The sequence below is a fragment of the Macaca nemestrina genome, chromosome 5 (genome assembly GCF_043159975.1).
Source record: "Macaca nemestrina isolate mMacNem1 chromosome 5, mMacNem.hap1, whole genome shotgun sequence".
Taxonomy (NCBI): Eukaryota; Metazoa; Chordata; class Mammalia; order Primates; family Cercopithecidae; genus Macaca; species Macaca nemestrina.
Genome location: NC_092129.1, coordinates 25,710,949 through 25,728,266, shown reverse-complemented (window position 1 = coordinate 25,728,266; position 17,318 = coordinate 25,710,949). Strand labels below are relative to the sequence as shown.

Sequence of the window (17,318 nt, the reverse complement as noted above, 5' to 3'; positions counted from 1 at the left end):
CAATGTTTACTGTAAAATAGAGGCATGAAATGGTAATTAATAGATCAACTAATGAAACTTTTATATAAGCGAGCTTACTGTATGACAAAAAGAAAAGACACTAATAATTGCATACTGTGCAATCTGTGTGTGTAATCATTAGCATCTTCTCTTTTTAGCATTCAGTCAATAATATGTTGAGCAACTATTCTATGCAAGGCTTGGTATCAGGAGCTGTGTTACCACAAAGTATGGCAAAATTTCTTCCAACAGAGTCTAATTTATAAGAATAGAAGAACTCTTGCCTCAATGTAGGGAGTCCTTTACATAACAATGACTTATTTTCCTTGAAAATATAATTAATAACTCTATTGTCTGTATCTCTTAATGGACCTACTCTAAAGGTATTTCTAATGTGGCCTGTATATGAATCATTTCCTATACATAGAACTCTTATACTACTAGTAGACATGTAATCAGAAAATTACTACCTAAGTTTGCATGGAAAAACTAAAATGTATTTATGAGTTGATTTTTGTTTTCATATATGCTTGTTAAATTTGCTCATTCTACAAATCGTCATTAGTAAAACACATTGCAGTATTTCACAAAAGAAGATAAATCAATGGGTACTATTTATCATTCAGTCCATATTATTATTTTAATGACTCATTAAAGTTTTGTTTTTGTCCTATATATCGATACAAAGTTGGCTACAAGATACCATTTACTGTGCTATCTCTTCATTCATTAATGCACAAAAATAATGTTTTTTTCAAGTACTGTGAGGTATCTCCGGGAGAACCCTTCATAAATATACATTTACATAAATATTTATGTTTCTACAAATATATATTTCTGGAATGTGAAATAATAAATCATTTATGATGATGAATGATAAAACAGAAAAACCACTGTAAATCAACTTGTTGATTTCAGAAACTTCAGTGTATAACTCAAACCTAAATTCTTAAAAGCATCCTAGCATTAGCAATAAAGCTTTAAAGAAATCTTCCATATTTCAACTCATATAATTGCTATAAGTTTAATTTGTTTTAAGTTAAAAGTATTAACTTTATTTTATTTAAAAAGTTTGAAAATAAGATTTGTCCAGTAAAAGCAAGAAGATAAGATACCTTTTTGGCAGTCTTTGAATTATGTAAAATCTTCAGATCTAATTTGATTAATGTTTTTATTGATATTATTGCTAGTTGAACAGTTTTTCTTTTCATAAAATTATACCTTCAGGTTTATTACTCTTTGTTAAAAAACAATTATTATGGGTATATGTCAAATTTTTGGTAATACCCAGTTCATTATTGATCATTTGCAATGATAAATTGTACCTAAGATCTAAATTGAAAAAATAAACAACATGTTTGTAAATATATATGTGTGTATATATTCACATACATATTTACTATATATAAAATAAAATATAAGTAACTATCAATATACAATTATATAAAAATAAACATAAATTTTATACAAAATAGTTGGCCTGAGAACCTTGATGGGAATGCCTTGTGCACTTCTTTCCCAGTTTTAGAGATGAGTTTCTCATGTCATTCCCAATTTGAATTATCATTAATTCAGGGTCAGATTTAGGTTAATATCAACATAGTAAAGGGGACAATGCAGATATCTTCAAGAGGTGACAAAGCTAAAATCCTTTGACATTATAGAATCATTGGCCAAAGCCAAGAATATTAAGCATATTTCAATACACTTAGTATTAAAATGTAAAATATTACTCGTGTACTCACTTACATGTGTATTTATTCTTTCATGTAACAGCCCTCATCTTTCCACAAGGATTTAAGTTGCCAAAATTATAAATTATTAACTCTATTCCTGAGTCTTGGAAGGTATATAACGCTGCCTTTATCAAAATTTCTTCTTTCACCACTGTTTAACATTCTGACTTTTTACTTTACGTAATTATTATATTTACAGTAATTTGTTATGCCACCGTATTAATTTTGAAGCAGCAATTTATAGCAAAAGGAAAATAGGTATGTTGGATTATTTTAAATGATCTGTGTATTTATTATTTAATTTTTAATTTTTCTCTTTTATTCAGAGTTACCTACCTATTGACACTGTAGACTCTGGCATCCATCCAGTGTATTTTTGCAGCACCCATTATATTGAAATGCTACTGAAGGCTGAGTTGCCTCTTGTGTTTTCAGCTTTTCACATGTCTGGTTTTGCACCATCACAGGTAATCCATAAGGGAGTAGCATTTCTTCAACTGCTTTATTTCAATGTCTTCAAATAAAACTGTGTTCTCATCAAATAAGGAAATACATTTAAATTAATAAAAGTGTGTATTTAAAATCCTCAAGCTAGCTTTTTCCCCAGGCCTGTTATGATATAAGTTGGCTTTATAAAACTTTCTACCATTTGCAAAATTTCAGCTATTCAGGGCATGCACTGTCTGAAAGTCTGTATGACATGTAGGCTTTTTAATGGAGATGGTAATACTTGCTTCATAATGCCAGTGATTTACTGAGGTAACAGGGCAAGAATTCTTACCAACATTGCTTCATATATGAAATACTGTGTCTTATCTGACAAAAAAATCCCAAAATAATTATACATAATTGCTTACATGTTTTAGACTTGAATTATTGAGAAATTATCCAGCATGTTATCATTAAGTAGTGTCTATTAGAGAGAATTATTCTACATCAATGCTATAGAAGAATCCTGCCAGTCTTGGTTTCTAAAGTATTGAATTTTGTCTCATTTCTTTTAATTAAATTATAATGTAGAATTTTACCAATATATTTTATGATTAAGATTAACTTGATCATGGGACTTCTTTGATATTTTTATGTGATACAGTAATAGATTTCTTAATGGTAAACTATCCTTGCATTCCCTTAGATTTATCCTATAGGGAATCTTTTCCACTTAATTAGATACTAGCTTTTCTTGATATTATGATATGAGCTTTCATATTTATTTTGAAGAAACCTTATATCATTTATTAAATTTATTTTTATGAAGTTATTCTTCCTATTTTAAACTTTTTGAAGTTAATAAGAAATTTAAATATAGAAAGGAATTGTGCGTAGTTTAAAGGAATACTCTTCCTTGGCCAATTTTTGCTCCTGCTATATGTACCTAAAACACTTTTTAGAACTTTAAATCACAAAATTTTTTAAGTCTGGTCAGAGGCAGTTGTTTAAACGTTTACTATAAACTCAATAATCAATTCTTTCCATTCTTCTAAAAAACTCAACTGGGAACAGTACGTTCCTGAGAGTTCCTTTTTGCTTTTCTAATCTGCATTAGTGTAATGTGTATTGTCTAAAGAATCCAATAATTTATGAGTCTCTACCATATGCTCTTTAATTTAAAACTGGACCAACAAAGACTATGGGAAAACCTTGCAATACCTCAAGCCCTGCTCTATTGATTTAGTGATTAAAAAGAGAATATCCATCTAGTAATTGGATATATCTTTATCAGTTTTATATATTTTTATTAATTTGGAACTACATGCAAATGGCAGATTTATTTAATAACAACCACTTCATTATTTTGAAACAGTAATGCTATTCTTTCTCTTAAAGTAATGTAAAAATATCCTTTTAATGACTCCCCATGTGAATTAATCTGTCTTAAGAAGTTGTATCATTGCTCTGTTGATATTATTTACCATTTTATTGCTAATTATAAAATATGAAAACAGCTTTTAAGTAACTAAATAGGTATATGTGATTAAGTAATTATTTGGATACAAATTTCGTAGCTTATTCATTTTGATCTAATTAGGAGCAGTGCTTTTTGAAGTTGTGTATTTTTAGGCACTGAGGAATTGGTTGATTAATGAATAATTTGTAGGCAGATTGCTAAATGAAATACACAGATCTCTAAAGTAAAAATAAGCTCAACTGAAGTACAAAAAAATAAATGTAGTAAGAAATGCATGTTTGTTGTAGAGTTTCTTTTAGTAGTAACTGAGTTTGCAAAGCAAATAGAAATTTGAATATATATTATTTTTAAATGAGCAACAGAAAATCAAATGTTCTCATTAACTTTTTGACTAATTTTATCTTTTGTTAAAAAAAAGTCTTACTGTACTTTGTTCATTTTCCTGGCTTAAGAAGTACCATGTATCTTTAATGATTCATCTCTTATAATTCCTTGGAGTCACTATCCTGCATATCATTGATTATTATATTGTACTATGTCAACAATTAGGCTAACACAGATAATCCCCTGGATATAAAGTATAAATACCTGCTTAGATTTTCTTATTTGCTGTTTTTCCCCCTATTATGAAAGCAGGATTATAGAAAACTGTTTCATTATTTTTTTGTGACACAATGCTTTTTGAAAATGTAAATCATACAAATGCAAAGCAGGATATGAAGGCTGGGCATGGCCCTTGTTCAGCGTCAGATTTATAAAATGCATATGTCTTTATGAATGTGTATGTCTTCCCTCTCTTCATGTTTTGGATCCATTGCATCTTGAGATAATAATACATTCTCCCTTCCTGTGAGTTATTTTTGCTTGTTGGTACTTGTCCTTGAATATATGTCCAGATGGAAATATCCTGGATCATTTACAAGTATTTTGCTCTGTGTTTGTACACTGCTTCTGTACCCCTCTTTTAGTAGAAACACCTGTCTTGCTTTGTGGAATCATTATTTGTATTCTTTACCTTGCTCTTTTTAATTGAAGATCTTTAAAGGTATGGATATATGTGTGCCTCACTTCAGGTCCCTTGAGTTTCTGACACAGTGTCTTGCTTCATAGTATTATACTGTACTATATATACACTTCATAGTATTGTACTATGAAGTGCAGCAAAAATAGTCTTATGTTTTTCATGTTTCTTCATAGTATAAAGAGTGGTTCTTTTTTCATTTAAAATTTTAACCTTTATTGTGTGACAGATAGAGAAATTCAGGATCAATGAAGTTAATTGACTTGCAGAGGTCATTCAGATAGTATAAGGACTTGAAACCACTTTTATTCCAAAGTTAGTTTTCTTCCTTACTTTACTGATACTTTTTCTATGATGAAAGCAAATGAAGCCAGAGGAGTTGTTAAAAATAGTGTCTTTGAATCAGAAAACTTTATCATTTGTAAATCATACCTATTTTGACTTAATTGAGTATCTGTAGGTAATTGTTTTAACCAGACTTTTTTGACTTAATGTTTTATTATTATTATTATACTTTAAGTTCCGGGGTACATGTACAGAATGTGCAGGTTTGTTACATAGGTATACATGTGCCATGGTGGTTTGCTGCACCCATCAACCCATCATCTACATTAGATATTTCTCCTAATGCTCTCCCTCCCCTAGGCCCCCACCATGCAATAGGCCCCAGTCTGTCATGTTCCCCTCCCCTGTGTCCATGTGTTCTCATTGTTCAACTCCCATTTATGACTGAGAAGATGCGGTGTTTAGTTTTTGGTTATTGTGTTAGTTTGCTGAGAATGATGGTTTCTGGCTTCATCCATGTCCCTGCAAAGGACATGAACTCATCATTTTTTATGGCTGCATAGCATTCCATAGTATATATGTGCCACATTTTCTTTATCCAGTCTATCATTGATGGGCAGTTGAGTTGGTTCCAAGTCTTTGCTGTTGTGAAAAGTGCCACAGTAAACATACGTGTGCATGTGTCTTTATAGTAGAACGATTTATAATCCCTTGGGTAGATACCCAGTAATGGGATTGCTGGGTCGAATGATATTTCTGGTTCTACATACTTGAGGAATCACCACACTGTCTTCCACAATGGTTGAACTAAATTATACTCCCACCAACAGTGTAAAAGTGTTCCTGTTTCTCCACAACTTCTCCAGCACCTGTTGTTTCCTGACTTTTGAATGATTGCCATTCTAACTGGCGTGAGGTGGTATCTCATTGTGGGTTTGATTTGCATTTTTCTAATAACCAGTGATGATGAGCTTTTCTTCATATGTTTGTTGGCTGCATAAATGTCTTCTTTTGAGAAGTGTCTGTTCATATTATTTGCCCACTTTTTTATGGGGACTTTTCTTGTAAATTTGTTTGAGTTCTTTGTAGATTCTGGATAGTAGCCCTCTATCAGATAGATAGATTGCAAAAATTTTCTCCCATTCTATAGGTTGCCTGTACACTCTGATGATAGTTTCTTTTTCTGTGCAGAAGCTCTTTAGTTTAATTAGATCCCATTTATCAATTTTGGCTTTTGTTGCCATTGCTTTTGATGTTTTAGTCATGAAGTCTTTGCCCATGCCTATGTCCTGAATGGTATTGCCTAGGTTTTCTTCTAGGGTTTTTATAGTTTGAGGTCTTACGTTTAAATCTTTAATCCATCTTGAGTTAATTTTTGTATAAAATATAAGTAAGTGGTCCAATTTCAGTTTTCTGCCTATCACTAGCCAGTTTTCCCAGCACCATTTATTAGACAGGGAATCCTTTCCCCATTGCTTGCTTTTGTCAGGTTTGTTAAAGAACAGATGGTTGTACATGTGTGGTGTTATTTCTGAGGCCTCTGTTCTGTTCCATTGGTCTATATATCTGTTTTGGTACCAGTACCCTGCTGTTTTGGTTACTGTAGCCTTGTAGTATAGTTTGAAGTCAGGTAGCATGATGCCTCCAGCTTTGTTCTGTTTTCTTTAGGATTGTTTTGGCTACCCAGGCTTTTTTGTTCCATATGAACTTTAAAGTAGTTGTTTTCCAATTCTGTGAAGAAAGTCAATGATGACTTGATGGGAATAGCATTGAATCTATAAATTACTTTGGGCATTGGGTTGGTTCCAAGTCTTTGCTAGTGTGAATAGTGCCGCAATAAACATACATGTGCATGTGTCTTTATAGAAGCATGATTTATAATCCTTTGGGTATATGCCCAGTAATGAGATGGCTGAGTCAAATGGTATTTCTAGTTCTAGATCCTTGAGGAATTGCCACATTGTCTTCCACAATGGTTGAACTAGTTTACAGTCCCACCAACAGTGTAAAAGTATTCCTATTTCTCCACATCCTCTCCAGCACCTGTTGTTTCCTGACTTTTTAATGATCACCATTCTAACTGGTGTGAGATAGTATCTCATTGTGGTTTTGATTTGCATTTCTCTGATGGCCAGTGATGATGAGCATTTTTTCATGTGTCTGTTGGCTGCATAAATGTCTTCTTTTGAGAAGTGACTGTTCATATCCTTTGCCCACTTTTTGATGGGGTTGTTTGTTTTTTTCCTCTAAATTTGTTTGAGTTATTTGTAGATTCTGGATATTAGCCCTTTGTCAGATGAGTAGATTGCAAAAATTTTCTTCCATTCTGTAGGTTGCCTGTTCACTCTGATGGTAGTTTCTTTTGCTGTGCAGAAGCTCTTTAGTTTAATTAGATACCATTTATCAATTTTGGCTTTTGTTGCCATTGCTTTTGATGTTTTAGACATGAAGTCCTTGCCCATGCCTATGTCCTGAATGGTATTGCCTAGGTTTTCTTCTAGGGTTTTTATGGTATTAGGTCTAACATTTAAGTCTCTAATCCATCTTGAATTAATTTTTGTATAAGGTGTAAGGAAGGGATCCAGTTTCAGCTTTCTACTTACGGCTAGCTAGTTTTCCCAGAACCATTTATTAAATAGGGAATGCTTTCCCCATTTCTTGTTTTTGTCAGGTTTGTCAAAGATCAGATGGTTGTAGATGTGTAGTATTGTTTCTGAGGCCTCTATTCTGTTCCATTGGTCTATATCTCTGTTTTGGTACCAGTACCATGCTGTTTTGGTTATTGTAGCCTTGTAGTATGATAGACTAGGTTAAGAAATTATGACACATATACACCATGGAATACTGTGCAGCCATGAAAAAGGATGAGTTCATGTCCTTTGTAGGGACATGAATGAAGCTGGAAGCCATCATTCTCAGCAAAATATCTCAAGGACAAAAAGCCAAATACTGCTTGTTCTCACTCACAGCGGGGAATTGAACAATGAGAACACTTGGACACAGGAAGGAGAACATCACACACTGGGGCCTGTTGTGGGGAGTGGGGAGTGGGGAGTGTTAACATTAGGAGATATACCTAATGTAAATGACGAGTTAATGGGTGCAGCACACCAACATGGCACATGTATACATATGTAACAAACCTGCACGTTGTGCACATGTACCCTAGAACTTTAAGTATAATAATAATAAAAAAATTACTTTGGGCAGTATGGCCATTTTCATGATATTGATTCTTCCTATCCATGAGCATGGAATGTTTTTCCATTTATTTTTGTCTTCTTTTATTTCCTTAAGCAGTGGTTTGTAGTTCTACTTGATGAGGTCCTTCACATCCCTTGTAAATTGTATTCCTAGGTATTTTATTGTCTTTGAAGCAATTGTGAATGGAAGTTGACTCATGATTTGGCTCTCTGTTTTTCTGTTATTGGTGTATAGGAATGCTTGTAATTTTTGCACATTGATTTTGTATCCTGACACTTTGCTGAAGTTGCTTATCAGCTTAAGGAGATTTTGGGCCGAGATGATGGGGTTTTCTAAATATACAGTATCACCACTGATCCCACAGAACTACAAACTGCCATCAGAGAATATTATAAACACCTCTACACAAATAAACTAGAAAATCTAGAAGTAATGGATAAATTCCTGGACACGTACACCCTCCCAAGACTAAACCAGGAAGATGTTGAATCCCTGAATAGATTAATAACAAGTTCTGAAATTATGGCAGTAATTAATATCCTACCAACCAAAAAATAGTCCAGGACCACACCAATTCACAGCCAAATTCTGCCAGAGGTTTGAGGAGGAGTTGGTGCCATTCCTTCTGAAACTATTCCAAACAGTAGACAAAGAGGGAATTCTCCCTAACTCATTTTATGAGGCCAGCATCATCCTGATACCAAAACCTGGCAAAGACACACACGAAAAAGAAAATTTCAGACCAGTATGCCTGACGAATATCGATGTGAAAATCCTCAATATAATACTGGCAAACTAAATCCAGTAGCACATCAAGAAGCTTATCCACCACGATCAAGTTGGCTTCATCCCTGGGATGCAAGACCGGTTCAACATACACAAATCAATAAATGTAATCCATCACATAAACAGAACTAATGACAAAAACCACAGGATTATCTCAATAGATACAGAAAAATTCAGCACCCCTTCATGCTAAAAACTTGCAATAAACTAGGTATTGGTGGAACCTATCTCAAAGTAATAAGAGCTATTTATGACAAACCCACAGCTCATATCATAGTGAATGGGCAAAAACTGGAAGCATTCCCTTTGAATACCAGCACAAGACAAGGATGTCCTCTGTCACCACTCCCATTCAACATAGTGTTGAAAGTTCTGGCCAGGGCAATCAGGCAAGAGAAAGAAATAAAGGGTATTCAAATAGGAAAAGAGGAAGACTTAATGTTCTTCTGAGAACCTTTGAAGATTGTTTTTTAATTCTAGTTACAAGGAGGAATAATTTATCTCAGATAAAATAATGTGCACCTCAGTGTGGCATCTTAATGTCCTTTGACATAATCTTAAGTATGGTTCAAGAACAAAATTGCCTAGGAGAGCTGTGGTAGATTTTAATGCATATTATGTAAGTGATTTTCCTTCCTTACAAGCCTAAAAAGCTATTTAAATGTCTTAAAGTGTAATTAGTTCTACATTACGTATGGAATGGTGGTTTACCATAAAACAAAATTCATTTGTTTCACTTTCTTTATAAGCCTATTTCATTACTATTGATAATAGCATTTTTTCCCAATAAATATAAAGACTCAACTGATTGTTTTTGAAAATATAATAATATATTTTTGAGACATATAAATGGTAATTTGTCATTTTCTGACAGAGTTACATGTCTATTTATTCTTTAACACAGCAGTCTCATTTGTAGAGCTCTAAGCGAGGAATACACAGGGAAAAAATTTGAAAATACATATCCACAAATATGTTTTTATAGTATTCTTTATAGTATCTAAAGACTAGAAACACTGCAAATGACCATGAATGGAGCTTAGTTGAATAAATTGTGGTTTATCTACAATGGAATACTATGCAGTTGGAGGAAACATCTTTAGTAGGAGAAAGGGATGCAGGAAAGGAGGGGAACCTATAGGGGAAAAGGAACTTAAGACACATATCAACCAATCAAAATTTGAAATTGTCTAGTTCATGTACTATTCTATCTTCCTTTATATATGTTTTTAAAAATTCCATAATGTTAAAGAAAAAACTACATCATGTCTGTTTGGACACATACTATTTCCTCTGTCCTATTAGAATTCTAGGTTGTCAGTTGATTTGCAGAACTTTATAAAAATACGAAAGTGGCCAGGTGTGGTGGCTCATGCAGGTAATCCCACCACTTTGGGAGGCTGAGATAGGTGGATCACTTGAGGTCAGGAGTTCAAGAGCATCCTGGCCAACATGGTGAAACCCTGTCTCTACCAAACGTACAAAAATTAGCTGGGGTCTTGGCGCACACCTGTAATCCCACCTACTCAAGAGGCTGATGCATGAGAATCATTTGAACCCAGGAGGCAGAGGTTGCAGTGAACTGAGATTGCACCACTGCATTCCAGCCTGGGTGATGGAGTGAGACTGTCTAAAAAAATAAATATATACAGAAGTCACTTGCTCAGAGATTAAAATTTATGACTCATAGCTCAGCATTCTTCCAGGGATACAGTGTTTTGGAATTCTGCTATTTCAATGTAAGTCTGAAGTACTTGCAAATATAGTAAAGCCAATATAATTTCTACCAAGCGAAGAGGGTCATATGTTTAAAAAGTATGTATATACCACTTTAAGTGTAAACTTTGTGAAACAGGGATAAATGTCTTTTGTTCCCATAAAAAATGGTAATATTACCTTGTACATATTAGGTGGTCAAGAAATATTTGTTAAATAATAACATCTATACCTTTGTTATAACATATAGCACTTTTTCAAAGTACTTTCAGTTACAGTCTCTCAGTTTTCCTCTTCGAAATTTCCCATGTGATGGGAAAACATAGGTATTATATCCATTTAATGGAAGAAAAATTCAGTGTACAGACAACAATGCTTGAATGTATATACATGCCAAAAAATTACAACTGCATTAGAAACTATGTATAATAATGAACTGTTGAAGATTCTAGGGTGACTTTCTTTTAACCAATGTAGATGGTGGACAGAAGTTGAGATCCCACATCTTTATCAACTTCTCATTCACTCCTGAAACTAACAATTGAATGGGAGGAACCGTTTTCTCTAGCTGTGGGGATCGTTGTATTTATTTTCATTCTTGAATTGTTTCTCTTTCTTTATCCATTCAGAGACTCTAGATTTTCATTAATACAGCATGGCCTTAAGTTGATTGGCATTAATAGCTGTAGCAAAGAACAGAGAGAAAATCTTGGCAGCAGGGCAACCAGCAATTGGAGAATTATTGCTCCTAGTCAAAGTACTACAGACTGCTTCAGTCTGCCTAGTCAAGAGGGAGCAGGAGATACTTCTTCCTCAGTCCACTAGAGCCATATTACAGGGATTTGTTGGGGTGGGGGCAATGGAGATTTAGTAATGTACTCTGCATGCCAGCCTACCCTCCATGTTGAAATTTGGGAGGTGCATCCCATTAATGCCAAGTGAACAGTAAAGGTAGGACCAAGGAGAATTTAATATATACTGCCTGTTGACAAATATTGGGTATTCATAGATACATTTATGGGCTCTTTGGAAAGATTTTGGAACATAACAGGAGGGAAACATTATAGTTGTAAAGGAAAATCTTACACCTGAGAACAGAATTAATAGCCTTATTTAAAGGTTAATAATTGATATGAGTAATAATGTCTGGAAAACAAAAATTCAATAATACCCTCTGGTATAGGCTGAATTGTGTCTCCTCAAAACTCACCTGTTGAAGTCCTAACCCCACTGCTTCAGAATGTGACTGTATTTGAATAGGACCTTTAAAGAAATAATTAAGTTAAAATGAGGTCATTAAGTTGGACCTTAATCCAATATGACTGGTGTCTTTATTAAAGTGGAAATTGGGATACAGACATGTACTAAAGGAAGCCCATGTGAAGACACAGGGAAAGACAACCATCTATCTATACTCCTCAGAGACGCTTCAGAAGAAACCAGCCCTGCCAATAGCTTGATCTTGGATTTCTCCAGAATAGAGAGAAAAATTTTTTTTTAATTGTTTAAGCCTCCCTGCCTGTGGTTCTAGCAAAGTAATATGTGTTAGTTTGTTCAAATCAGTTAAAATCAGGATCATCATGCCCAAAAGTTGAATCAAGGATATTAAAAATAACTTTTAGAACCTTTTCAAGAATGTATTTTTAGAAGAACAAAATGATAGAACACAAAAGGAAAATTTCTATATCTGTATTCTCTATACCTATGACAAATTGAGATAAGCCATTAAATCTTTTCCCTTTTCCTCCCCACATCTCCAAAAAAAACCATAAAACTAAAGGAGAAGAGATATTCAATAAGGGGAATCTTCCATCGAAGGTAAAGTAATTTGTGAATCATAAATGAAAGTGAAAATATTGGAAAGTAATTGTGTTCGTTTCTTATGACTATAGTAACAAAGTACCATGAACTTGGTGGTTAAAAACAACAGAAATTTATTTTCTCACACTTCTGGAGGCCAAAAGGCCATAATCAAAGTGTTAACAAGGCTATGTTCACTCCATAGTTGCTAAGGAAAGAACTGTTACTTACCTCTCTCCAGGTTTCTAGTAGCCTTTAGAATCTTAGCTTGCAGATACATATTGCTTCTTCACATGGTATTCTCAATTTGTGTCTTTTCATTGTCTTCCTTTCGTGTGCCTGTCTTTGTGAATGTATTTCCCCTTCTTATAAAGACACCAGTCGTATTGGATTAGGGCTCACTGTAATGACCTCATTTTAACCTGATTACATTTGTAAAGACCTTATTTTCTAATAAAGTCATATTCCGAGGTTCTGGGGGTTAGGGCTTTGACATATCTTTTGAGTGGGGCTCAACTTTACCCATAACATTGATGTATCAAAATGTTTCCAGTATTTATAATCTCTGTGTCATTGCTATTGTTTTTTCTTAAACTTTTCTGTTTTCCACAGTGGGCACGCATTGCTTTTATAATCTGAACAAATGTTATTCAAAAAATAAACAGGAAAAAAATTCCTTTTGTAAAAGTCTCATTTTTGAAATATTCTCTGCATTAGCTCCCGGTTTTTATGTTATGTAATTCTGTTAGGTTTAAATTGTTTTCTGATTCGGGAAGAGTCCATTTGCATTAATGTAACATTTAGCAATCTGTCATCTGCATAATTATACATCTGTGGTTGTAGGTAGGATAGATAAAAAAAACTCCCATCTTTGAATTAAAATAGTCTCTTAGCATTTGTTATCTGTAGAGAGCAGATTGGTGTTTTGGGTAAGAGGAGCACGATATGAATAAAGAAGGCATTGAGTAATAGGTATATGAGGAGTGTGACCACTATCAGTTACCCTTAAGACCTAAATTCCAAGGCCGTGAAAGTTTTTTTCACAACTGAAGCAAATAGGAAAGCATCCTTGTTAGGCATCTATGAAGTCTGTCTTTGTATTTTGATTAACTGCTAAGCTTTTCATTGGTTTTGTATGAGTTATTGGTTAATGTTCTTTAAAAGTCAAATGTGGTTTTATAAGTTTTTAAATGAACTTACTACTTTTTTTTTTTTTTTTTTTTTTTTTAAAGATTTGCCTGCAATGGATAACCCAGTGTTTTTGGAATTATTTAGATTGGATAGAAATCTGCCATTATATTGCTACTTGTGTTTTCCTTGGTCCCGATTATCAAGTGTATATCTGTATAGCTATATTCAAACATTTACAGCAAGACATTCTACAGCACACTCAGACTCAAGATCTGCAAGTTTTCCTAAAAGTAAGTATGTTTGTATGGAGAGGAAAATATTGAGTTAATAGCTAACTTCTGTTGCTTAATTTTAGATACTTTTTCTAGGCACTCATTTAATCCTAAAAACCAATGCTGAGAGGTAGATATTATTATCCCCATTTTAGAGATGAGTAAACTGAGGCACAGAGTTAAGTTGCCCCAAACCATATAGCTGAAGTGGAACTTGAATATGAAATAAGCTGTCTGGATCCAACACTTTGTTTGTAACCCACATGCTATGCCAAAAAAGAAATATTTTAAAAATATTCCTATGGGCTATTTGGTCAATAAAAGTTTAATTTATTGGTTTGATACTTTTTAAATATATTTAATATAGTAATAATTTCGTATGCTTTCATATTTTTATAATATTTTTCTAAACTTCCATTTTTATAAAAGATTTTCATGAAAGATTATTTTATCATAGCACTCATTTTAAAAAGTTATCACCAAATGTGGTGCTACTTTTAAAAAAGATATAGTTACTGTCTCAATTACAATAATGTGATTTTGGAAGTTGGGGACTTTAGAAAGTGCATGAGATATAAATACATCCCAGTGTTCATTTCTTGGTGGAAATCCAGCTATTTGTTTAAAGAATCTTTGAACTTAAAATGTTTCCTTATCCCTACTACCTTTGCCATCCCACAGGAACGCATATACATGTATACACTAAAAACAACATTCATCATTTACTAGGCTTTCTCTAGGTCAACAAACAGTTTCTATGTAAATTAATTTCATTATTTACTGTTAAATACTTGCCAGGGTTTTTTTCCATTTAATGATATTTTCCTTTAAATAAATGTCATTGATCCTTTAAGATTGCCAAATTATCAAGCATTTTTATTTCATCAATTCAGAATTCAAAAGGTTTTAAACTTTCAATATATATCACCAGAAGTATAATCTTAGAAACAATCTTAATGAAAAAGTATGCTGAGAAAAATGATTGCACATGTAGAAGAAAAACTAAGATAGAAAAATAAAAGAATGCTCTCTAAGAGGTGATTTGTAATACAGGAAGTGTTAAGCAAATTGAAATTATGTTGAATACAAAATGTAGGTTCGTTTTCAGTAAGGGACATTTTCGTCATCTATAGTGGTCAATTATAGGAATTTCAGACTCTGAAATTTTCCTGTACTCATATCTGTCTGTATCCCCCTAACCTGTAATTCTCTAACATCTTATCCCACTTTAGTTTTTCTTACAGTTTTTATCACCATCTGAAAATTATTTTATATGTGTTTTTGTCTGTCTTCCCTGGTAAAATGTGTAAGTTCTATAAGGACCGTGACTTGATCTATTTCATTTACTGATGTATTTTCAACAATATATCAAACAATAATACCTGGTAGATAATAGGTATTCAATACGTATTTGTTGATAGTGTAAGTAAATAATGTAAATAAATAAATGGGAAAGATGAATAAACTTTGTTTTTTCACATCGAATAACAAACATTACTAAATTCATTAAGTGCTTACTGCTTATTTTTCTTCCTATCAAAAGCATAATCTTTAACTTTGATTAATGTTGATTTAGTTTCATCTCTCTTTTGACTATTTGAGGGAAAAATTATAATAGAGTTTGCAAATGGTAACTTCTTTAAATGTGTCCCAAACCATTCTCCATTGTGTTTTCAGCATAATGCTATCAGTTTAAAACTAAAGGATTTTAAATGGGGAGAGCAGATTATGACCTAAGCCTCTGTTAAATTACTAAAATTTGAATAGTGTTGGTTTAAATCCAAACTAAGAACATGTAGGCAAGGAATTAATTTTAGCATGTGTCCTAGAACTAACCTTACTTTTTACCCTTGTTGTTTTCATTTATCTGAGAGATTAGAAAAATGCTTTTTTGATTGATAGCATGACTTGACTTTTGTTGTTTTATTTTCAGTGGATAGGTGTCAAAATTCACTGTTCTCTTTTGATGGGCACTCATTTTTCTTGTGAGATAAACTCTGGTATAGTGTATTTAAATATATATTTACATATCCCTTAACTACTCCATTTGGCCCTGAAATAGTCTTTTGTCTGCAAAGTATATAAATATATGTACAGCATTTTCACTTATTCGTATAATAACCAATAACGAAGTATTGATTAATGAACTGATTTTATTTTGCCTACCCAAAAAACATCCCCTGTCAAAAATACACACATTACTTAAGAATTCCTCATTCAACTGAAGGTATAGAGATTGAACCTTGGAAATTATGTTTTACACTTTCTTATTCAAAATCTCAGATTTGTGCAAAGGGAGAAAAGACTTATCAATAATTCTTTAAATAGGCCAGGCACAATGGCTCACACCTGTAATCCCAGCATCTTGGAAGGTCAAGGCGAGTGGATAGCTTGAACCCAGGAGTTTGAGACCAGCCTGGGCAACATGGCAAAACCCCATCTCTACCAAAAAGAAAGTACAAAAATTATCTGGGTGTGGTGGCACGTACCTGTAGTCACAGCTACTGAGGAGGCTGAGGTGGGAGGATCAATTGAGCCCAGGAGGTCGAGGCTGCAGTGAACCATGATCATACCACTGCACTCCAGCTTGGGCTATGGAACAAGACCCTGTCTCAAAAAAGCAATTCCCCATGTAACTGCATACCACAGCCATAACAATATTCTTGTATAGATTATTTAATCACATTATCCCCTTGCTCTACAGATTTAATAATGATTGCTTCCAGGAAGAATGAAGATAAAGTAGAACAAGATACTTTTACTTTTTATTGTATATATTTATGTGGGCTTTATTTTATATTTGAGAAATGAGCTCATACTTCTTTTATCATAAAACTATTTTTAAGAAGAAATTGAATATATAAAAATAAATAGATCAAACATCTGACTGTTATAAATGGGTTCAAATAATCAGACCTAATTGAATTCATTTTCAAAATATTTAAAACCACAAATATGTTATGCTTTCAGTTATAATCAGTTATCTTGAGAAACTGAAGATATGCAATTCTTTTCCTGATTTAAATTTCATGTATTGAGATAAAATGACATGATAAAAGCATTGTTTTAGAAATAAAAATCTGTGTGCAATATTCAGTATCAAGAAAATATCAGTCCATTTGTAGTCACTTTGGTTTAGGCTCAAGATTTTAAATCAGGTAATTGAGAGTATGGACTCATTGCCTACATTTCTTACAGCTCACTGAAGAGCTCTTCATGATTCCAAATCAATATATGAAAAAGATAAGTTAGAATTTCTTGGATCAGAAGGTGGTGTGAACAGTAATAGGCAGAACAGGTTTATGGGGGAAAGAAAAACTTACTTTTCCTCTTCAGATTAAACCGCTGAAATACTAGATTAGATGAGCGCCATGGGTATGAGTTGATATCAACAAAACATTGTCTGATTGTTTCACAGTATCCTTGTAGACACAACTAGAATGTGGACTGGATATTAG

At 33.1% G+C, this 17,318-nt stretch overlaps 1 protein-coding gene across 5 annotated transcripts in view; it reads left to right on the top strand.

The window, feature by feature from the left end:
- The window catches only part of LOC105465516 (TBC1 domain family member 32), a 227,177-nt gene that overhangs the window by 201,236 nt on the left and 8,623 nt on the right, over positions 1 to 17,318 (top strand). For all 5 annotated transcript variants that reach the window (XM_071096373.1, XM_071096370.1, XM_071096374.1 and 2 more), the window contains 2 exons: positions 2,063 to 2,203; positions 13,690 to 13,878. In XM_071096373.1, the coding sequence (XP_070952474.1) occupies positions 2,063 to 2,203; positions 13,690 to 13,878 (330 nt within the window). The remainder of the gene's footprint in view (positions 1 to 2,062; positions 2,204 to 13,689; positions 13,879 to 17,318) is intronic.